The sequence below is a fragment of the Parasteatoda tepidariorum genome, chromosome 10, assembly GCF_982258835.1.
Source record: "Parasteatoda tepidariorum strain Cologne lab strain chromosome 10, Ptep-v5.0, whole genome shotgun sequence".
Lineage (NCBI taxonomy): Eukaryota > Metazoa > Arthropoda > Arachnida > Araneae > Theridiidae > Parasteatoda > Parasteatoda tepidariorum.
This window is the reverse complement of record NC_141764.1, coordinates 95452012-95477159: the sequence shown is the minus strand read 5'-3', so window position 1 is coordinate 95477159 and position 25148 is coordinate 95452012. Positions and strand designations below refer to the sequence as shown.

General features: G+C 25.0%; 2 protein-coding genes across 3 annotated transcripts; both read right to left on the bottom strand.

The window, feature by feature from the left end:
* Positions 1–1600: 1600 nt before the first annotated feature.
* LOC147803093 (cathepsin L-like peptidase) lies at positions 1601–24183 on the bottom strand. 2 transcript variants are annotated; one of them, XM_087153405.1, is made up of 9 exons: positions 24165–24183; positions 8584–8696; positions 7516–7665; positions 6109–6261; positions 5751–5874; positions 5465–5565; positions 4345–4508; positions 3273–3383; positions 1601–1896 (listed from the first exon to the last, which is right to left on the bottom strand). In XM_087153405.1, the coding sequence occupies exons 2-9, from the start codon at positions 8677–8679 to the stop codon at positions 1797–1799; spliced, it is 999 nt and encodes a 332-aa protein (XP_087009531.1). In that variant the 5' UTR covers positions 8680–8696; positions 24165–24183; the 3' UTR covers positions 1601–1796. The 2 variants fall into 2 exon arrangements, with proteins under 2 accessions (XP_087009531.1, XP_087009530.1); XM_087153404.1 differs by lacking the exon at positions 24165–24183 and adding an exon at positions 9986–10107.
* On the bottom strand, positions 16384–24496 carry LOC122269753 (cathepsin L-like peptidase). Its single transcript, XM_043044350.3, has 9 exons — positions 24165–24496; positions 22875–22987; positions 21301–21450; positions 20572–20724; positions 20213–20336; positions 19938–20038; positions 18938–19101; positions 17920–18030; positions 16384–16679 (listed from the first exon to the last, which is right to left on the bottom strand). Exons 2-9 carry the CDS (start codon positions 22968–22970, stop codon positions 16580–16582), a joined length of 999 nt encoding a protein of 332 aa, XP_042900284.2. The 5' UTR covers positions 22971–22987; positions 24165–24496; the 3' UTR covers positions 16384–16579.
* Between the last annotated feature and the right edge of the window lie 652 nt (positions 24497–25148).

Genomic DNA, 25148 nt, shown 5'->3' with positions numbered 1-25148 from the left:
GTTTTGGAAAACCTACAATAAATTACGAGAGAGAACAAGCATTTTTGAACACCCTATGCCAGAAAATCAAGCAAAACACTTGTAACTTGTATCGATTACTTTAGTTGTTATTTTTAATAACTCTAGAATAAATATTTATAAAAATATAGAGACTTTTGCAGAAAATTAATTTTTTCGTCTTACGTTTCTTTGCTATAACTTCATAAATATTCAATAGAATTAAACGAAATTTAAAGTTAATTACAAAGATGTTGATTTAAAATTTTAAGAAATTCCTTTGAAAACTGCGCAAGATATGAGTATTTAAGCTGGTTCTTTTATACTACGCTTGCGCAGAAAAATTTAGTAAAGTTTTCTTTCATAATTTTGTAGGGAATCAACAAATGATGAAAGCTTTATTTTAATATCTAAAAAATTTAAAAAGTTTCAAGCAATTTTCTAATTAGTTTTTGTAAATTTTAAAAGAAAGCTCAAAGCGATAAGGGGTTATCCACAAACTTCATCTTGCACTATTACTCAAGATTTATTAAAAATGAGACTCGCATTCTGGAGGATTACCTCCCATAAAAGCATGCTTTTTTTTGTACATTATCTTTCTTTATACTATCTCCATAACATTTGCATATCCTCTATACCAAGTTCAGTTTCCGGCGATTATTGTAAAGTATTATCATTTGTTATTAAATTTTGTCTTATGATACAAAATAAAACTTGTGAAACACCCCTGAATGCTTTGAGTATTCGTTTGAAAAGTACAAAAATTGCTTGAAATTTTTTAAATTTTTAAGATATTTAAATCAAATTTCTTTATAATTTGTCAAATACGATTCACTATAAAATTATGAAAAAAACTCGTACTCGTTCACTACAAAATTATCCTTCATTTGAAAATATTTTCCTGTAATATTTATTCAGCATTCCTTCCTAATATTATTTTCGTTTATTTTAAAATTTTTAATTTTATTTACTATTCATAGTTAAAGTCTTTAAGTTAAAAGTTTTGTAACATTTATTAAAAAGATATTTAGTTAAATAGTAAATAAGTTGTATTTACTTTTTAACTAGTTATATTTACTTTCATTATAAATTTTATAGGATGTCTGCAACAAAATATACAAAATAACAGTGAAAAAAATGAAATAAGCATTCAATGTTAACTTTTCGCATTATTCTATTTTCCTCAGAGAAAAATATTTAAAGAGTTTTCTTAATAATTAAAATTTAAAGAAGAATTTCAAAAACAAATTTGTCAATGAAGTTGCAATGGTGAAAGATTAAAGCCTTGAAGTTTAAATTTCATGACTGTCGAATCGGAAATTAATTCTGTGGAACCAAGAATAATACAACAAAATAATTGGAATATTTTAATGGAATAATTATTAATTATAAAATAGCAATCTGTTTAAATAAAATGACTTCGAAACTATAGCGGTTGTCTGCCACGAATTCTTTAGTAGTTTTAAAAAATTCATTGCAAACCCGATGTTGAGCTACTATAAAAAATTTTGAAATAATCTAATAGCAGTCTAAGATTAGATCACCCGAACAAACAGTTTTTTTAAAATTCAGTGTGTATTAATTCTTTAAAAATCAAAATTCATTTAAGAACATAAAATATTTTATTTTAAAACATACACAATATTATTTTAACATTTATAAGATCTTTTTTCCACCTTTTTCTTCATCAAATCAATCTGTCATCCTTTTTTTTGTACATGCAAAAATTAATTTCTAATTAGTTCACGTACAATACAAACAAACGATTCCGTGTACAGTTATGTAAAGTTTATCACAGTTTAAACGAGTGGGTAGCTGGCTTGTGTTGCAATTCCACATTGGTTGCCTTTGTTTCTGGACATTTTGATGTACCCTTGGATACCCCAAGTAGTTCCCCAACTGAAATATGAGAAAGAAAATATTATTAAATTGAATTATTATATTAATTGAAATATATATTAAATTGAAACATAAAAAAGAAATATATATGAAAAATAGTTACAGAGTTAGAATTTGATAAATATTTTTATGATATGAAATCAAAAAATAAAACTTGGTATGTTTTGCACAAAATAAAACATAAGCAAAATAAGAAATTTAAAATATTTAATTAACACTTTAGTTTATGTCAGAGATGCCTTTAAAATATTGCATCGGTTTAATTGTAACTTTTTTTAAATAAATATAATCTCAATAAGTAAGTAAATTATACTATATCTTTGAATAATGTATTTATTTATAAAGAAACTTATATGAAAATTTATACACTGAGAAAAAAAGTATGGTCAAAATTACCAGAAAATAATAAAATTTACAGTATTTCTGGCTCTATGGGGGCACCAGACTGCTCTGCAATTTTCACGGAAGAGCTTGGTAATGATTTAGGTAGAATTAACAATAAAATTTGATTTTATAATATATAATTAAATGTGGTAAAATTTGGTAATTTTTTCATGATACCTTAAAGCACGACATAAAAACCATTTATTTGGCTAAATTTACTTTTCAATTTGCATCTTTTTACTAAGTGTGTGGTAATAAAAACTATAACTATGTAAATCAAAATTTCCAGTATACCGAAACTATATGAACGGAAAAATTATCTAATGAACGGGAAAATTATCTAAGGAATGGTTTAAATACCGTGTACTTTGGTTTTTATTACCGAAATGATGGTTTTTTTGTACCAGAAACTGGATTGTTTATAAGCCCATCTAACTTTCTAATTAATAAAAATACTAATGGATTTATGTTGAATGCACTATTTCAGAAATCAAATAAAATTAAGGAAAGAGATTCACTATAATTTAATATGTTCTTGTTTAATTATGTATAATATATAAAAAATAGGAAATAATTTGGATACTTTTCATTTTTAATATTTTAACATTACATGAACACCTTTGTACTATACGTTTATTGTTCATATGTTGTTAGTTAAATTTCCTTCTTATAATCAAAAGTAGTCATACCAATATTATTTGCTTACAAATTTAATTGCTTTAATTAGATATAATATACAAAAATAGGAAATAATTTGGATTTATTTCATTTTTAATATTTTAAATTTACATGAACACTTCTGTACTATAAGTTTATTGTTCATACGTTGTTAGTTAAATTTCCGTCTTATAATCAAAAGTCCATCATACCAATATCAATTGTTTACTAATTACTTATTTTACTATTCCTTTTTAAGTAATAGATAAATAAGTTTCGAGCTTATTTATAATTTTTATTCTTATATTTAAAAGAAGTTTTGAAACTTTTATTACCTGTTCTTCACCAGCCAATAGTCTTGGCCATCTTCAGTTCCGTAACCAATAGCCAAAACACCGTGATCCAATTGAGAAGTACTGCAGCTGGATTCATCGTAAATTCCATCTCTGGAACATAAATTAAAGTTAATCACTAAATTATTTAACTATTAAACAATGCAATTTCTGAAATTATTTCTAAAATTGCAAAAATTAACAGTTACCTAACAATGATACAAACTTAAACATAAATCCAATCAGTATCAAGAATTAACTGTTCTATTTATACAATTTAAATGCAATTTATATTTATTGTGTGAGCCCATGGTTAAGATTTTGTACGACGCGTAGATCATTTAGAAATAAAAATATTATGCTTTTTTGTATCAAAGCAATGACTAATTTTAAAGTGAAAAATGTAGTATGTGTCTCAAATTGCAATTCTGTATTTTAACCATGAGTTTTAATCTTTTTTTCCATTGAGAGAATTAAAAAAAAAATTTTCACTATACCATATGCCTAAATTTATTAATTAATTTTTTATTACATTTTATTCGCTTAAAAATAATCCAAAACATATAGTATAGTTGTATTTTAAAAACTTACTTTTATTTGCACTGCAATACAAAATTTCACTTGAAAAACTAATAATTCCCAAATGCGATTTTTAAAAAAAAAATGCAAGTTTAGACTAAAGATTTATTTAAAAACGCTTTTTTGTAAGTCATAATATTTATTTATTCTCAGGAAAGTTATTTCTTTTCAAGTGAAATTATGAATATTTTTAAACTTTCTCTGAAAACTAATTTGCTCATATTACAAGTGAATAAATATTTTGAACTATTTGATATTGACTGTTTGCAAAGATTTTAATATTACGTAAAAAAGACAATAAATTCCTTCGACGAAAAAATAAATAAACAGATATAAAAATTAAATAAATTATTTTTTTAGTACTTAAATTATTTTTCGTTTAAAATCTAGAAAGATTCAAGTCGGCAATTTTAAACTATTCCTTACTCTTTTGTTCAATAGAGTAATTTGAAAAACAAAAATTATTTTAAAATAATAACATTTATTCTATACGTACTGATAGAGCTGGAAGCTAAAGTTGCTTGCATCAATGGCTACAGAAACAGGTCCTACGGTGGCAACAGCTGTTTTAAGAGCGTTCTCATCTCCGGTAGGAATATCAACATATCCAGTAACAGTTGCTCCAACATTGGCTTTCGTGAAAAGACATTTTGGACCATCCTAAAATAAATAAGTTTATAAATGCCTAAATCACATTTTTTAACATTATTTTAAAAATTTATAATAGCTGTCCTTGCACCAACCGAAAATTTCAAAAAAAACTTGTCTAAATATTACTTTAATTATAAAAAGTCCAATACAACGTTTCGTCCACGAAAAAGTAAAATAATAAGTCATGAATTTATAAAAGGTATATTTTTAAAATTATATTTACTAAAATATTTTTGAAAAGCAAATTAATTTATTTATGAAAAATTAAACCTACTCGAAACTTTTTTTTCGATTTACAAATTAATTTATTTATGAAAAAATATGAATTTTATTTAGGATATTGTGAAAATCTACTTTACGTCAAGCTTGATATTCGAAACGTCTACATTCCAATAGCACAATTTATTCTTTCTACAATAAATGAAATATAAAGAGAAAAAAATATATGGAATTAATTCATAAAGAAAATGTCTCCCATGAACTATGATACTTTTAGAACTATGATACTTATGAACCTATGATGCTTATGAACCTATGATACTTTTTAGAACAGATCCTACCTTGTTTTAGATAGCGTAAAAGCGTAAAATCCATTTTGACCGTAAAATATATCATAATTTTCATCATAGTATGTATTTAGTTAGAGCAATTCAATGAATTTCTGTAAAAATTAATATATATATATAATTTCTTGCTCCGTAACATGCGTATAAGGGGATTTTATGGTGAAAAAATCCTGGAAACCTGAATGCCGATACTTTTTACGTAATTCTTAAAGTTAAATAGTAGGCACTAGCAAATATAAGCATTTACAATTAGTGCTTCTTTTCTCTTGTTTTTTTTTCTGTTCTTTTCTACTTTTTTTTTTTTTTACTTATGACATTAACCATGAAATATCGTTTCCATAGCTTCAAAATAATATTTTTTAGGTGCTTTTTTTTTTACAAATTGAAAAGAAGTTTTACCTCAGCTGTGTATGGGTAAGATGCTTCAGTGTCAATTCCTTTGTTCTGTTTGATGTATTGGAAAGCTGAATCCATAAGACCTCCTTCACAGCCCATGTTACCTTAAAGAAAATATAGCAAACCATGAATTTCTATCTTCTGATCAAAATGCATTTATAGCCATGTTATATTAACTACGTATATATTTATTAATTTAGAAAAATTACCAAATTTATTGTATAATTTGTATTATATACTTTATATTTAAATAAATAAAAAAAAATTTTACAAATTTTAATTCACTTACCTTCCGGTTGAGAGCAATCTACAAGGTTCTGTTCGCTGAGGGAAACCAAATTTCCGGTCTTCTTTTTGTGCTGCCCTTCAAGAGAACCGGTGGTGGAGAAAGCCCAGCAAGAGCCACATTGTTGCTATTAAATAAAAATCTCTAAATTAGTAATTCTTGTGTTAAATATCATGATAGTTTCTTGTTTCAGTTATCACTTTCCATTTAGTAAATTATGATAAAGGTAATTTCAAAACTTAATTTTTTATGTTCCAAGAAACTGTAAGTTTTGTTGCAAGAATGCAACATTTTGTTTATATTGAAACAAAGCAAAATGAAAGAGCTGGAAAAAAATTTGAGAAAAGATGTAATTTTATACCTGGTTTTTGATTGGGGTGACCAGTCCTTGTTTCCTCCAATCGACAGTGTCGGGAATTTGAACGTTAGAGGGTTCTACCCAGGCACTTCCGTCACCGCTTCGGACACCGCTGCTTTTAAATCCGTTAAAGTGCTTTACAAATTCTTCGTGACTCTGAAATAAGAAATTTAAGGATACCAAAATTAAGATCAAAACGTTTACTTTGTGTAATGTATACATTAAATAATAAATTTGGGACGTTTAATTTGCGTAAAGTTTAAACTTAATACGTTTAAAACGCTTAACTTGTATAATGTTTATAAATAAAAAGTTGTAAATGTTTGATTTGTGTAATGCGTAAATTAAATAATAAGTTAAAAACGTTCAATTTGTGTAATGTGTAAACTGAATAAGTAGAAAGTGTTTAACTAGTATAATGTGTATGAATTATAAGTTGAAAGGTTTAGTTATTTGTGCAATGTGTTCATTAAAAATTTATACTGAAAGTTAATTTGAATAATATTAAATTTGTATAATATTTAAATTTAGAAAGCTTAAAAATATTCAATTTGTAAAATGCGTATAAATGATAAGTTGAAAACGCTTGCAAACTCTGTAAAAATATTAAGTTAAAAACGTTTTATTTGTGTAATATTTACATTCAATAATAAGTTGAAAACGCTTAATTTGTATATTATTTAAATTCAATGAGTTCAAAAATTTTAATTTATATAATGTAAAGAAATAATAAGTAGTAAGTGTTTGATTTGTGTGATGTTAAAGTTTTTCTTTGAACCAAATTTTACGTTTTTAATATATTTTCTTATGTGATATTACTAAATATTTGATTATTGGGAATGTTTTAAAAACGTAGTACTCATTACAGGGTTAATATTAGATAGCTATTACAAGTTTATGCTTGAAATGTAGTTTTAATTTTATTGAAATTATCAAACAATGTAGCATTTTTTCACATAAAATAAAAATTTTGTAAATATTGATTAAAATTTATTATAACTGTTTGGAAAAATTCTAGTTTTTAATTAACTTTTAATCAAAATAGCTTTCGCTTAAATTTAAAATCTTAAATCAGTTTGAGTTCCTAAAGTAACTTGAATAGTATTGTAATTAAATAGTTTTATTTTTATATTAAAATGAAGATAAACTAGTGCTCATTCTTATTGGGCAAAATACATGATTATAAATTATTCCACTTTCGTTTAATTAGTTTTACGAACAGTTTTTAAAAAAGAAAGTACCACGTGTTTCTATTAGAACTACCTGACTAAATCACTTTTAAAATTATCTTTTTTTTAATATTAAATTAAATATTGTCCATAACTTAAAATATATGATGAAGATGTTAAGTATGTCAAACCTTGTAATTATATATAAAACATATCTTTTAATAATTCTATGAAAACTTACCATGTCTGCGTATTCATTAATGCCTTTTCTGTAAGAATGAATACCCAAATCAGCTTGAAGGTTGTGTTTTATGATATCCGTGACAGCTCCTTCCCAAATAAGGCGTCTTGAAAACTCTTCCCTGCTACCATAATTTTTTCCATAGATTCTCTATAGAAATACGTCACATTTTAACAACTTCAAAAGTAAACTCTGCTAAGGATTAATTTTTTTTAAAAAAAAATAAAGTATAACTTAAAACCATATTTTTTTATATTAAGCTATATTATTTTTTTCATAATTTTCTAGTTTTCAATGACTAATTGCACACATGAGCTATGGATGTGCTAAACTTATGATTTCATCTCCCGACTTCATCATATGCAATAAAAAACCTTTTAAAGGAAAATTAAATTTTAGTTAGTCCTAAAATAGATATAAATACCTCATAAGCCTTTAAAAAATTTAACATAAATAAAATAGAATAATAAGTTAATATTATAATAAAGTAATAAGTTACTATAATGAAATAATAAATAATATAATCGAATAATAAGTTAAACAGAATTAATTAAATGTGCAAAAAAAATTTAAATGTTAAACAGTCGAGACAAATCAGAACGGATTAATGGATTAGATATAGTATTTAAAATTAAGTGAATATTGTTAACATTTATTAATTAAATTTATTAATATATTATTTATATAATTTTAAAAAACAATTTTTAAACTTTTAATCCAAATTTTTCGAGTAACATATAATACTTTTACTACACACTATATAAATATCAAATAATTATTTTTGAACTTCCTTATCAAACTCCTATACCTTAAAGTGACTGACCAAATTATATTTATTTTGAAACATTCTCATTGTAAGCATTTAAACAGCCTTTTAAGCATGTTTATTATAACTAACATTTTTTGGTTTTTACGAATGACCATTGAATTATACAATACTCATTGATATTACTTTTGCATTGTTACATTATAGAATTTAGAATAACTAATCAAAACACGAATAATTTTAACACATTATTATTCTTTATTTACCTCTATTGACGTTAGTTAAATGAAATTGTAGCTTACCTTGAAATTTTCCCAATGTTCATTCAATTGAGGATTGTAAGGAAATTTTAGTGCTGTAGCAACAGCAATAAAAGCAAAAATTGCCAAGTATTTCATCGTAATCCAAAATAATACTGAAAAATCATAATAAATAATTTAACATTCACTTAAGCTCAAAATGTACATTTAAAACAATAATATTTATTTAATGCGATTTATATTATTTTATTAACAATAAATAAAAAAGGTAAACCTTTAAGTAACTAATTAAATATTTGAAATACTTTAGTCAGCATACATTATATTTTATCTTACGAGAAAAATAAATTAATTAATATTTTTTCATTTAAATGTGAAATATAAGCAAATTAAATCCCTATTTATTATATTCATTGATTAAATTTTTATAAAAGCTTCAGTAAAAATTATTTTCTCATACAATCATAGACTATTTATTTTTTTAGTTAATTTACAAGATTAAATACGTTTAAGTATTAAATAATTAAACTAGCAAGTTTATTAGTTTAAAATATATTACTTTGTAAATAAATACTAACCAGTCGGATGAGTTAATTATTTAAGTACCATGGTATATTGCAACACTTTTTTAAATGTCACTTCAATTGGCATTGTTGAATAATTAATTCATATTTTCTTATATCAGTTTTTATTTTTATTATTTAAGAGCATCTCATGTCTACTAAACGAAATTAGATATAATGCAACACTTTTTCAAATGCTAATTTAATAGGCATTGTAGAATAAATAATTCTCATTTTCTTATATTAGTTTTTATTTTTATTATTTAAGAGCATCGCATATCTACTGAACGAAATTAGATACAAATCATTTTCAGAACCAAGTTTTCAAATAGAGGCTAAAAAATTGCTTTAGTAAATATATTCTAAAATAGCAATTAGACTATAACAAATTAGTTTCACTATTATTAGCCTTATTTTATATTCTTTACAAATCTCACAATTAATATTCAACTTAAAAATTTATTACATAAACAATTTCGGTAAACCAAAAATTTTAGAAAATTATTACATATAATCTAAGTTATAGTTTCACGTTAAGTTTATTACATGAATTTTAAAATTTATTCCTCATACTTAAAACTTTATTAGCCTATGTTATTATAATGATAATTAGTTTTATTAGCCAATTATTGAAACTTGTTCTGTTATGGATCTAAAAAACATATTTTAAAGAATCAAAATAAAAATAATTCATTTTGGAAAATTAAATTTATATTTTATCGTAGCTTAGATAGTTAGATGATTGATTAATATTTTTGAATACATTTTTCGATACCAACAAATATAATATTGAAATCAATTGAATGTTTTAAGTCGATTGTTTTAAAATGAAAAGAACAACAAAAGTATTATAAAAATGAATAATAAAAAGTAATTCTTACGCTAATACTTTATTTGAACAGAACCTTTTGCTTGTGGATGCTACTTGAATTTAATTCCTGATATTTATACCTGTTTTATCAGGGATAAATTTAAGTAAAACAGTAAGACTTTCTCTTGTTTTATCTAAATCAGTTGATATAATTTTCAGATATCAATGCATTTATCAATCGTGAATTCTATTTAAAAATATTACTCTAATACGTGACTAGATGTGTAGTGATAATAAAATGAGAAGTAACGTAAAATTGGGTAAAATTGAAAAACAAATGCATAAGCTTATCACATTTAACATATGATTCGCTTTAAGCGCGTGATATAATGTGCTATACCATGGTTTTAATGGGTTCAGAAGATTTTGATATCATCAAGAAAGAAAATAAGCATAACTTTTTTGACTTGATCTAAAATAATACTTAGGGTTCTGAACTTTTTATAAGAGTTAATATGAGCTTTTTATAAAGTTATATTATTCAAATGCAAACTTTTTGAAAAATACTTCAAAAAAAATTTATAATTTTATTTTCTTTAGAGCTAAATACTATGGCTTTTTGTGTGCAATTTTAAAAATCATGTTAATGACTTAAAAAGAGTTTCGATAGGCAGTCAAATATGTTTTTAAACCAAAGAGGCAAAAAAACTGAAAAATAAAAATATTTCTTAAAAGTATTTATATTGTTTTTCGGATTTTCGTACGAAAAATAATAAAAATAAATATATGATTCAATTTTACAGTAATATTTATTTAATTAGAGTGAGGTATTGATTTTAAGGTAATTATTACTGCTACAATTGCAGTATATCAGACTTTTTGTTCTATAACATGTTTCATTAAAAATGGATTTTTTACAGTAATTTGATCCCAAATTTTTTAGTTTGTTTTACCTCACAGGATGTGTTATGAGCCTCATAATTTCTTTTAACCTTTTAATGATTTCAGCACAGAACGAAGCATAACACATATCTGCATCAAATAAATAACACTTTAAAGCGTATGAATCATACTTTAATCATATTTAATTTCTAATTTTGTTTGCGCATTAGGGAAGCCTTTTATGATAGATTTTATACATTTTAATATTTCTTGCTCTTGTTTTTCAAGCAAAGTCGTATGGTAAGGAATCAGTGAATAAATTCTAAGACATACGAAGAAACGAACAAATTTGAACAACCGAAGAAAATTATAAAAATTATTTTTGCTTAGCATTTTAAAATGATTTTTGGGAGTTAAAACTGAACATTTTAAAATAATAACACAGTTTCAAACATATATGAATAATCTTTATACACTAAATTGATAATATTGTTATGAAATTTAAAAAAATATTACTCACAAAATATGTTACATCAGAAGTAACTTTACCCTTAAAGATACTGATTTTTAATTCTCCTTCTCGCTAAATTTAGTTTCTAAAAAACTGATAGTGTTATCACCAGTTTCATTAATCATGAATTTAGTTAAACAGTTTATTTGTATTAAGTGAACATTTTCTGCTATTGATAATAAGATGAAGAAAAAAATGGATAATATTTATTGTTGCACCACGTCTCTTAACTTTCCTTAACAATTCTTCAATTTTATAAGTTTCGTATTGCTTCATTGTAAAAGTCAGTTATAAGTTTAGTAGCTTATAGACCAGGGTTTAAGCTGAGTCTAAAAATTCATTAGCAAAAAAGCTAAAATCTGAAAAAAAGTTTTAGCAAAATGCTAAAATGCCATTAGGCTTATAAAATTACTTTATATCAAACAAGTACTGTAAGTTATCTGACAAAGAATAGCTTAATGTACAAGAATATCAAAAAGAATACCTATAACAAAAAAAAACACATTTATTATTTATCAAAACATTTTGGTTTATAATTAACAATCTTCCTTTCTTTCATGTTTGCCCATTTTACAAATGCTTCTTGAAAGTTAAATGCACTTTCAGGGCCCTCAATATTAATCATTAACAAATTGTTTACATGGTTGATTAACAACCTGTTTCGAATATTAGTTTTAATCAAATTAAGGCAGCTAAAGCCCCTTTCACAGTCAACAGTGCGCATTGGTATTGTTGCACAATACTCTGTAACAGAAGTTATTAATGGGTACTGTTCAGACACATCATTGGTATATAAAAATAAAAGTAATTCATTAAATGACATGTTTTTACATCGTTGCATTAAGATGTGTTTAAATAATCCCCATTCACAAAGTAATTCAGTTTCTGTAAACTGAAACTCTTTTCTGGGAGATTCCGAAAACAAATTGAAAATGCAACGGATTTCCTTTACACCATAATGCTGTAATTCTTCCGAACTATGGGGCATCCTGCTAGGTATAAATATATTGAACATTTCGATTTTATCCAAATCTCCCAATCTATCAGTAATATTTTCAATGATACAGTTTAAAAAATTGTGCATCAAATTGCGGAATCTTTCCCTCTGTTTCAGTCCATCTAAAATTATATGGCCCTGAAACTCAAATTTTTCACTTTCCTTCTTAGGCACATCATCTAAAAAACTCATATAATGAGTGCCGGTGCCATTTTTTATTTCTTCTAAACTTGAAATACAAGCCTTCACACTTGATTGAACATATTCAAAATTTAAATTAGATTTTTGAAATATGAGGCTTAATTTATTAATGTTGAACATGATATCATTCATGATGGCAGTGGTTGCTAAAAACAAAAAAGTAGTTATATTTTTTAACAACCCTTGAGCAACAGGACGTTTGTCTTCCATTAAAACACTAACAAGAGCTTGCCAGTTGCAATCCAGAGCTGTAACTGAATTCCCCAAAGACAACCACCGAGTTGTTGATAACTTTATGAATTTCCTTGATTTTGGTTCAAGGAAATTCTTCAATCATTCTTCATTCGCCTGGTATTTGCAGGGGAGCATTCAAAATAAGAGTGAATTCTTTTTATTATGTCCTGAAACTTTACCAGGTAAGCATTCTCAGACGCTGCTTGGCTCACGGCTAATGCTAGCCTATGTGCCACACAATGTACTGAAATTAAATGCGGATTTTGGTTTTTGAACAGAGCAGCAACCACCGCTCCAACACCAGTCATAACGCTAGCGTCATGCATACCTGCTAACTTTTACGCATTTGGCGTAAAATTTTATTTTTATATTTAAAGTGGTAGTAAATATATACTATTTTTCTTTTATAAACTTATCTTTTAAATGATTTTGATCACCACTATTTTTAAAAAAATTAAGCATATACATTAATATGTGTTACGATCATGGTTGTCAGATAAAGATTTTTCACATGCACCGCATTTTTTTGCTTATAATTGAAATTTGATTTCCATTTTACTACCACTGGGAAAAATCATAATGGAAGGGATCAAAAGTTGGCAGGTATGGTCATGGTTCTTCTTGCGAAAGATATTTAGATTTTTTCTCCTTCTTGTTTGATCAAGTTTTTTCATGGATGTTAGCGTCATTGTTTTTCGCGGAAACTTTTTTTTTAATGGAATTTAGTAAAATCCTTTAGCAAAAATGCGAAAATGCTTTGTTGAATTTTAGCATTTTTGAGGGGTCTTTTCGCATTTTGCGAAAAAAGCTACCGTAGCGGAAACCCTGTTATAGACTCATTAAATATAATTAAAAACTGTTATGAAACTATTTTTTGTTAAACATTCTTTGTTCTACTAAACTTATAAATGTATTCAATATTAAAGTATAGGTATTTTAGAATAACAACTGAGCTTTACACGGTTAAAATTTTCCTTCTTAAAATTCGGTAAAATAACAGGAAACACTCTGTCCATCTACTTAACCTTAATGTTTACGGTAAATTATGGCGTGGAAGATTTCTTACCTTTACGGTTTTAAAACCGTTTATAACTAGTTTAGTTTTAAAAAAAACATAAATGCAAAACTATACAGTTGCGGCTTCCTAACTAGTTACAACTAACATAGTTTTAAAACCGTAAAAAAGAAATTTAACAGGGCGTTATAGTTAGAGGACATTAAGGTTATTATGCAGCTTTATGGTTTTGTCACCTAGACGTGAATAAGAGTATCGTATTCTAATATCCCAGGGTCACAAAACGGGGAATGAAAGGAAATGGAAGAAATATTTTGGCTTCAAAGCTAGTCTGTCATGAGATTGGCCAATTAATCCTCGTGGCTATAATATTACCCAGATGAAAGGAATTAAGTAAATTCAATAGATGGGCCTAGTTGGTGTGGTAAAATTCTGATATTCTAACCCTATTAGATAAAAGGACTTAATAAACGGTTTTTCTCACAGTTAGCAGTTGGAATACCTTTTTTATGGCTACTTGACTGTTTTGTTGGAGCGTGGTAAAATTAAAATAAATTTTTATTTATCTACTTTTTCTGAAAAATTTCAAAGACTATAGAAAATCTACTTATTATTTTACTTCTCAATTAAACATGTAACTTTCTATATACTAACAGCTAATAAAGAAATAAAAATATTTAATGTCGTAAAATAATTTAGCAAGCTTTTTTGGAACATAATATTTTTAATGATACTTTAAATAGGAACACAAAAACTGAACAAAACTAATTCTTTATAAACTACCCTACAATAATGGAAGATACATTTTCAGTTTTTCACAATTTTTTTAATTTTTCAAGAAATACTATAAAACCTATTTTGTAACTTTAGAGGTGTTTATTTCACGTGATTTTTCATACTTTGCAATAATATTTGAAGCTTTCTGAGGTTTTGAAGACCTACAATAAACTACGAAAGAAGACAAGCATTTTTGAACACCCTATCCTAGAAATTCAAGCAAAACACTTTTAACTTGTATCGATTACTTTAGTTGTTATCTTTAATTAATAAGAATATAAGAATATAGAATTAGTAAATATGAATTTAATAAGAATATAGAGATTTTTCAGAAAATTACTTTTTTTGTCTTAAGTTTCTTTGCTATATCTTCATAAATATTCAATAGAATTAAATAAAATTTAAATTTAATTACAAAAATGTTGAGTTGAAATTTTAAAAAATTCCCTTAAAAACTACACAAGATAAGAGTATTTAAGCTGGAAAAATTTAATGACGTTTTTTTAAAATTTAGTAGGGAATCATATTTGGCCACTAATCATTATAGCTTTATTTGAATATCTTAAAAATTTAAAAAGATTCGAGCAATTTTCTAATTAGTTTTTGTACATTTTAAGAGAAAGCTCAGAGCGATAAGGGGATATCCACAAACTTCATCTTGCACTATGAAACAAGATTTATTAAAAATGAGACCCGAATTCTGGAGGATCACCTCCCATAAAAGTATGTTCTCTTTTGTATCTTTTCTTTCTCCATACTATCTCCATAACATTTGCATATCTTCTATACCAAGTAGTTCAGTTTCAGGCGATTATTGTAAAGTATTGTCATCTGTTATTAAATTTCATCTTATGATACAAAATAAAATTTGTTGAACACCCCTGAATGCTTTGAGCTTTCGTTTGAAAAGTTCAAAAATTGCTTGAAACTTTTTAAATTTTTAAGATATTTAAATCAAATTTCTTAATTATATGCCAAATATGATTCACTATAAAATTATGAAAAAAACTGTTACTCGTTCACTACAAAATTATCCTTCATTTGAAGATATTTTCCTGTAATATTTATTCAGCATTCTTTCCTGATATTATTTTCTTTTATTTTAATATTCTTAATTTTATTTACTATTCATAGTTAAAGTTCATAACTTAACAACATTTGCAACATTTATTAAGACGATGTTTATTTAAATAGTAAATAAGTTATATTTACTTTTTAGCAAGTTATATTTACTTTCTTTATAAATTTTATAGGATATTTGCAACAAAATATACAGAATAACGGTAATGAAAATTTAAATAAGCATTCAATGCTAAATTTTCACATTATTCTATTCTCCTTAGAGAAAAATATTTCAAGAGTTTTCATAATAATTAAAATTTAAAAAGGAACTTCAAAAACAAATTTATCAATGAAGTTTCAATGGTGAAAGATTAAAGCCTTGAAGTTTAAATTTTATACCAGTCGAATCGGAAATTAAATCTGTGGAACTAGGAGTTGGAATTCAACAACAAAATTGGTACGTTTCAATGGCATAATTATTAATTATAAAAAAGCAATCTGTTTAAAGAAAACGACTGCGAAACTCTAGCGGTTGTCTGTCAGAAATTCTCCAGTAGTCTTAAAAAAATTCTTTGTAAACCCGATAATGAGGCACTGGGAAAAAGTTTGAAATAATCTAATAGCAGTCATTTAAGTCCAGATTTTAACACAGATTTTAGCGGACATTTTAAGTCCAGATCACCCGTGACTTAAAAGACTTTTCAACCTATTTTTAATCCCGAAATAAATAACAAACAGTTTTTTTAAAAAAAATTCAGTGTGTATTAATTCTTTAGAAAACAAAATTCATTTAAGAACATAAAATATTTTATTTTAAAACATACACAATATTATTTTAACATTTATAAGATCTTTTTTCCACCTTTTTCTTCATCAAATCAATCTGTCATCCTTTTTTTTGTACATGCAAAAATTAATTTCTAATTAGTTCACGTACAATACAAACAAACAATTCCGTGTACAGTCATGTAAAGTTTATCACAGTTTAAACGAGTGGGTAGCTGGCTTGTGTTGCAATTCCACATTGGTTGCCTTTGTTTCTGGACATTTTGATGTACCCTTGGATACCCCAAGTAGTTCCCCAACTGAAATATGAAAAAGAAAATATTATTAAATATATATTAATTGAAATATATATTAAATCGAAACATGAAAAAGGAATATCCATGAAAAATAGTTACAGAGTTAGAATTTGATATATATTTTTTCATGATACGAAAGCAAAGAATAAAACTTGATATATTTTGCACAAAATAAAACCTAAGCAAAATAAGAAGTTTAAATTTTTAATTAACACTTTAGTTTATATCAGATATGCCTTCAAAACATTGCATTAATTGCAATTTTTTTTAAGAAAATGAAAATCATATCAATAGGTAAGTAAATTATGCTATATCTTTGAATAATGTATTTATTTATAAAGAAACTTATATGAAAATTTATACACTGAGAAAAAAAGTATGGTCAAAATTACCAGAATTAAAATTTACCGTATTTCTGGCTCTATGCGGGCACCAGAATTCTCTAAAATTTTCACGGAAGCGCTTGGTAATGATTTAGGACGAATTAACCATAAAGTTTGATTTTATAATGTATAATAAAATGTGATAAAATTTGGTAGTTTTATCATGATACCTTAGAGAACGGTATAAAAAACAGTTATTTTACTAAATTTACTTTTCAATTTGTATCTTTTTACTAAATGTGTGGTAATAAGAACTATAAGTAAATCAAAATTTCCTGTAAATCGATACTACACGAACGGAAAAATTATCGAATGAATGGCTTAAATACTTTGGTTTTTATTACCGAAATGATATTTTTGCGTACCAGAAATGTAATTACTAATTTTTAAAATACAATTAATAATAATAATTAATTGTAATTTTTCCAGAATTTTTTCTTTGTGTACACATAAGTAAACTGAATTGTTTATAAACCCATCAAACTTTCTAATTCATAAAAACACTAATGGATTTATGTTGAATAAACTATTTCAAAAATTATCTGAAATTTCGAAAAGAGATTTACTATAATTTAATATTTTCTTGTTTAATTATGTATAATATATAAAAATAGGAAATAATTTGGATTTATCTCATTTTTAATATTTTAACATTACATGAACACCTCTGAACTATACGTTTATCGTTCATACGTTGTTAGTTAAATTTCCTTCTTATAAGCAAAACTCCTTCATACCAATATTAATTGCTTACTAATTACTTATTTTACTATTTATTTTAAAGTAATCGATAAATCAGTTTCGAGCTTATTTATGAATTTTATTCTTATATTTAAAAGAAGTTTTGAAACTTTTATTACCTGTTCTTCACCAGCCAATAGTCTTGGCCATCTTCAGTTCCGTAACCAATAGCCAAAACACCGTGATCCAATTGAGAAGTACTGCAGCTGGATTCATCGTAAATTCCATCTCTGGAACACAAATTAAAATTAATCACTAAATTATTTAACTATTTAACAATGCAATTTCTGAAATTATTTATAAAATTGCAAAAATTAGCAGTAAACTAACAATGATACAAACTTAAACATAAATCCAATTAATATCTAGAATTAACTGTTCTACTTATACGATTTTAATGTAGTTTATATTTATTGTGTGACCCCATAGTTAAGATTTTGTACGACGCATAGATCACTTAGAAATAAAAATATTATGCTTTTTGGTATCAAAGCAATGACTAATTTTAAATTAAAAAATGTAGTATGTGTCTCAAATTGCAATTCCATATTTTCATACACTCTATTACAGGCCTAAATTTATCAATTAATTTCTTTTTACATTTTATTCGCTTAAAAATAATCCAAAACATATAGTATAATTGTATTTTAAAAATTTACTTTTATTTACTCTACAATATAAAATTTCACTTGAAAAACTAATATTTCCCAAGTACAATTTTTGAAAAAAATATGCAAGTTTAGACTAAAGACTTTTATAAAAACGCTTTTTTGTAAGTCATAATATTAATTTTTTTAAGGAAAGTAATTTCTAAGTGAAATTATGAATATTTTTAAACTTTCTCTGAAAACTAATTTGCTCATATTACAAGTGAATAAATATTTTGAACTACTTGATATTGACTGTTTGCAAAGATTTGAAAATTATGCAAAGAAGACAATTAATTCTATCAACGAAAAGAAAACAATCAGGCATAAAAATTAAATAAATTATTTTTTTAGTACTTAAATTATTTTTCGTATAAAATCTAAAAAGATTCAAGGTGACAATTTTAACCTTTTCCTTGTTCTTTTTTTCAATAGAGTAATATGAAAAACAAAAATTGATTTAAAATAATAACATTTATTCTATACGTACTGATAGAGCTGGAAGCTAAAGTTGCTTGCATCAATGGCGACAGAAACAGGTCCTACGGTGGCAACAGCTGTTTTAAGAGCGTTCTCATCTCCGGTAGGAATATCAACATATCCAGTAACAGTTGCTCCAACATTGGCTTTCGTGAAAAGACATTTTGGACCATCCTAAAATAAATAAGTTTATAAATGCCTAAATCACATTTTTTAACATTATTTTAAAAATTTATAATAGCTGTCTTTGCACCAACCGAAAATTTCAAAAAAGAACTTCTCTAAATATTACTTTAATTAGAAAAAGTCCAAAAATTTGAAAGACAATACAGCGTTTTGTCCACGAAGAAATAAAATAATAAAATATGAATTTATAAAAAATATATTTCTTAAATTATGTTTACTAAAATATTTTCGAATTGCAAATTAATTTATTTTATAAAATTATGAATTTTGTTTAGGATATTGTAAAAATCCACTTTAAATCGAATTCAAAACGTCTACATTCAAATCACACACTTCATTCTTTCTACAATAAATGAAATATAAAGAGAAAACAAGCTATGAAATTAACTCACAAAGAAAATGTAACTCCTATGAACCTGTGATATTTTTTAGAACAGATACTACCTTGTTTTAAATGGCGTAAAAACGTAAAATCCATTTTTACCGTAAAATATATCATAATTTTTATCGTAGTAAGTTTTTAGCTAGAGTAATTCCATGAATTACCGTAAAAATTAAGATATATAAAATTTTTTGTTCCATAACATGTGCAAAAGGGGATTTTACGGTAAAAAAATACCGGCACCCTGAGTGCTGATACTTTTTATCGTAATTCGTTAAGTTAAATAGTGGGCACTAGCAAATATAAACATTTACAATTAGTGCTTAATCTTTTTTTACTTCTTTTTTTTTGCTTATGACATTGCACATTGACTATCGTTTCAACAACTTCAAACTAATACCATTTAGGTGCTTTTTTCTTACAAATTGAAGAGAAGTTTTACCTCAGCTGTGTATGGGTAGGATGCTTCAGTGTCAATTCCTTTGTTCTGTTTGATGTATTGGAAAGCTGAATCCATAAGACCTCCTTCACAGCCCATGTTACCTTAAAAAAAATATGGCAAACCATTAATTTAAATCTTCTGATCAAAATGAATTTATAGCCATGTTATATTAACTACGTATATATTTATTAATTAAAAAAATTACCAAATTTATGGTATACTTTGTATTATATTTAAACAAATAAAAAAAATTTTACAAATTTTAATTCACTTACCTTCCGGTTGAGAGCAATCTACGAGATTCTGTTCGCTGAGGGAAACCAAATTTCCGGTCTTCTTTTTGTGCTGCCCTTCAAGAGATCCGGTGGTAGAGAAAGCCCAGCAAGAACCACATTGTTGCTAATTAAATAAAAATCTCTAAATTAGTAATTCTTGCGTTAAATATGATGATAGTTTCTTGTTTCAGCTACCACTTTCCATTTAGTAAATAATGATAAAGTTAATTTCAAAACTTAATTTTATAAGTTCCAAGAAACTGCAAGTTTTGTTACAAAAATGCAACATTTTGTTTTAATTAAAATTAGGCAAAACGAAACAGCTGGAAAAAAATTTTAGAAAAGATATAATTTTATACCTGGTTTTTGATTGGGGTGACCAGTCCTTGTTTCCTCCAATCGACAGTGTCGGGAATGTGAACGTTAGAGGGTTCTACCCAGGCACTTCCTTCTCCACTTCGGAGACCGCTGCTTTTAAATCCGTTAAAGTGCCTTACAAATTCTTCGTGACTCTGAAATAAGAAATTTAAGGATACTAAAATTAAGATCAAAATGTTCACTTTGTGTAATGTAGAAATTAAATAATGAATTGAGGACATTTATATTTGCGTGAAGTATAAACTTACTAAGTTTAAAACGGTAAATTTGAATAATGTTTATAAATAAAAAGTTGTAAATGTTTGATTTGTGTAATGCGTAAATTAAATAATAAAATGAAAGCGCTTAATTTGCGTAATGTGTAAACTGAATAAATAGAAAGTGTTTAACCAGTATAATGTGTATAAATAATAAGTTGAAAGCATTCTATTTGTACAATGTTTTCATTAAAAAATATACTGAAAATGTTTAACTTGTATAATATTTACATTCAATAATTAATTACTTTTACGAACAGTTTTTAAAGAGGAAAGTATCACGTGTTTCTATTAGAACAAGCTGACTCAATCACTTGTAGAATTATCTTTTTTTTTAATAATAAATTAATTACATGTCTATAACTTAGCATATATGACGAAGTGTATGTTAAGTATGTCAAACCATGTAGCTACATATAAAACATATATTTTAATAATTCTATGAAAACTTACCATATCTGCGTATTCATTAATGCCTTTTCTGTAAGAATGAATACCCAAATCAGCTTGAAGGTTGTGTTTTATGATATCTGTGACAGCTCTTTCCCAAACAAGACGTCTTGAAAACTCTTCTCTGCTACCATAGTTTTTTCCATAGATTCTCTATAGAAATATGTCACATTTTAACAGCCTCAAAATTAAATTTTGCTAAGGATTACAATTTTTTAACAAATTAATGTATAACTTAAAACCATATTTTATTATATTAAGCAATATTATTGCTTTTTGAATTTTCTAATTTTTAATGACTAATTGTACACATGAGCCATGTATGTACTAAAGATTTCATCTCCCGACTTCATCATATGCAATGAACAAACTTTTAACGAAAAATTAAATTTTAGTTAATCTTGAAATATATATAAATAAATCATAAATCTTCCTAATAAATCTTTAAAAAAATTTTATATAAATTAAACAGAATAATAAGTTACTATAATAGAATAATAAATAATACAATAGAATAATAAGTTAAATAGAATTAATTAAATGTGCAAAATATGTTTAAATGTTAAACAGTCGAGACTAATCAGAACGGATTAATGGATTAGATATAGTATTTATAATTAAGTGAATATTGTTAACATTTATTAATTAAATTTATTAATATATTATTTATACAATTTTCTAATTTTTAATGACTAATTGTACACATGAGCCATGTATGTACTAAACTTATGATTTCATCTCCCGACTTCATCATATGCAATAAACAAACTTTTAACGAAAAATTAAATTTTAGTTAGTCTTGAAATATATATAAATAAATCATAAATCTTCCTAATAAATCTTTAAAAAAATTTTATATAAATTAAATAGAATAATAAGTAAATATTATAACAGAATAATAAGTTACTATAATAGAATAATAAATAATACAATAGAATAATAAGTTAAATAGAATTAATTAAATGTGCAAAATATGTTTAAATGTTAAACAGTCTAGACTAATCAGAACGGATTAATGGATTAGATATAGTATTTAAAATTAAGTGAATATTGTTAACATTTATTAATTAAATTTATTAATATATTATTTATACAATTTTAATCCAAATTTTTAGGGCAACATATAATACTGTTTACTAAAAATATTAATAAAAAAAATTGGTTTTGTGTTAATAGAACAATATTTAATATCAACAAAAATTCTTAGTTGCTGTTAAAGTTATAATTTAATTAAACATATAAATTCTGACGTATTTTTTTTCTGCACACTATATAAATATCAAATAATTATTTTTAACTTCCTTATCAAACTCCTAAACCTTAAAGTGACTGACCAAATTATATTTCTTTCGAAACATTTTCATTGTAAGCATTTAAAAAGCCTATTAAACATATTTATTATAACTGAAAAATCTTCTTTTACGAATGACCATTGGATTATACAATCCTCATTGATATTACTTTTGCATTATTGCATTATAGAATTTAGAATAAATAATCAAAACACAAATAATTTTAACACATTATTATTCTTTATTTACCTCTATTGACGTTAGTTAAATGCAATTGTAGCTTACCTTGAAATTTTCCCAGTGTTCATTCAATTGAGGATTGTAGGGAAATTTTAGTGCTGTAGCAACAGCAATAAAAGCAAAAATTGCCAAGTATTTCATCGTAATCCAAAATAGTACTGAAAAATAATAATAGATAATTTAGCATTCACTTAAGCTCAAAATGTGCATTTAAAACAATAATACTTATTCAATATGATTTATATTATTTTATTATCATTAAATAAAAAAGGTAGAACTTTAAGTAACTGATTAAATATTTGAAATACTTTAGTGAGCATACATTAGATTTTATCGTACGAGAAAAATAAATTAATTAATATTTTTTCATTCAAATGTGAAATGTAAGCCAATTAAGTCCCTAAATCCATTATTTATTATATTCATTGATTGCATTTTTATAAAAGCTTCAGTAAAAAATTATTTTCCCATACAATCATAGACTAGTTATTATTTTAGTTAATTTACAATATTAAATACGTTTAAATATCAAATAATTAAGCAAGCAAGTTTATTAACTTAAAATAAATTACTTTGTAAATAAATATTAACCATTCGGATGAATTAATTTTTTAAGTTGCATGATATATTGCAACACTTTTTCAAATGCTACTTTAATAGGCATTGTTGAATAATTAATTCTTATTTTTCTTATATTAGACTTTATTATTTAAGAGCATCTTATTTCTATTGAACGAAATTAGATACAAATCATTTTCAGAACCAAGTTTTTAAATAGAGGCTAAAAAACTGCTTTAGTAAATATATTCTAAAATAGCAATTAGACTATAACAATTTAGATTTATTATTGTCAGCCTTATTTTATATTCGTTACAAATCTCACAATTAATATTCAGCTTAAAAATTTAGTACATAAACAATTTTGCTTACCAAAAATGTTAAAAACTTATTACATATAATCTAAGTTATAATTTCACTATAAGTTTATTACATGAATTTTTAACTTTTGTCCTCAAACTTAAAACTTTATTAGCCAATGTTATTATAATGATGATTATTTTTATTATCCAATGATTGAAACTTGCTCGATTATAGATCTAAAAAACATATTCAAAAGAATCAACATAATAAATTTTGGAAAATTAAATTTATATTTTATTTTTTTAAGTGGAGCTTAGATAGTTAGATGATTGATAAATATTTTTGAATAATTTTTTCGATGGTGACAAATATAATATTAAAATCTAAACCCTGAATGTTATAAGTTGGTTGTTTTAAAATGAAAAGAACAACAAAAGTATTATAAAAATGAAAATAATAAAAAGTAATGCTTACGCTAATGCTTTATTTGAACAGAACCTTTTGCTTGTGGATGCTACTTGGATTTAATTCCTGATATTTATACCTGTTTTATCAGGGTTAAATTTCAGTAAAACCGTAAAACTTTCTCTTGTTTTATCTAAATCAGTTGATATAATTTTTAGATATCAATACAATTATCAATCATGACTTCTATTTTAAAATATAACTCCAATGCGTGACTAGGTTTGCAGTGATAATAAAATGAGAAGTAACGTAAAATTGGGTAAAATTGAAAAACAAATGACATAAGCTTATCACATTTAACATATGATTCTTTTTCAGCGCGTGATATAATGTGCTTTACCACGGTTTTAAGGGGCTCAGGAGATTTTGATCTCGCGGAGAAAAAAACTATGAATAACTTTTTTGACCTAATCTAAATTAAAACTTAGGGTTCTGAATTTTTTGTAAGAGTTTAATATGAGCACAGATATTATTCAAATGCAAACGTTTTCGAAAAATACTTCAAGAATTTTGTAATTTAATTTTCTTTAGAGTTAAATATTATGGCGTTTTGTGCGTATAATATTAAGATATTAAGCTTTAAAAATCATGTTAATGACTTAAAAAGAGTTTCGATAGGCTGTCGAATATGTTTTTAAATGATAGGGGTAGAAAAACTGAAAAATAAAAAGAATCTCCTAAAAGTATTTATATTTTTTTCTCGGATTTTCGTAATAAAACAATAAAAATAAATAATTATTTTGACCAAAAAATATATGAAATATTTTCCGATATTCATGTGTTAGTAATAAATTTACGCAACGCATGATACTCTAATAAATTACCAAGCTTTAATTTGCTTTAACTTGAAGGTTTATTAGAATATAGAATAAAAAGAATAAAAATATAGTAAAAAAACTACCAGAATATCGTGAAATTTACAGTGTTTCAGGCTGTATGGGAGCACCAAAAAGATCAAAAAATTTTATCGAAGCACTTTGGTAATGACTTCGG

Coding starts and splice junctions, on each gene's coding strand:
- LOC122269753 (XM_043044350.3), bottom strand. CDS start 22,970: ATGAAATACTTGGCAATTTTTGCTTTTATTGCTGTTGCTACAGCACTA. Junction 21,451..22,874: donor AACACTGGGAAAATTTCAAG/GTAAGCTACAAT, acceptor ATATTTCTATAG/AGAATCTATGGAAAAAACTA. Junction 20,039..20,212: donor AGATTGCTCTCAACCGGAAG/GTAAGTGAATTA, acceptor ATTTTTTTTAAG/GTAACATGGGCTGTGAAGGA.
- LOC147803093 (XM_087153405.1), bottom strand. CDS start 8,679: ATGAAATACTTGGCAATTTTTGCTTTTATTGCTGTTGCTACAGCACTA. Junction 5,566..5,750: donor AGATTGCTCTCAACCGGAAG/GTAAGTGAATTA, acceptor ATTTTCTTTAAG/GTAACATGGGCTGTGAAGGA. Junction 1,897..3,272: donor TATTGGCTGGTGAAGAACAG/GTAATAAAAGTT, acceptor CTCATATTTCAG/TTGGGGAACTACTTGGGGTA.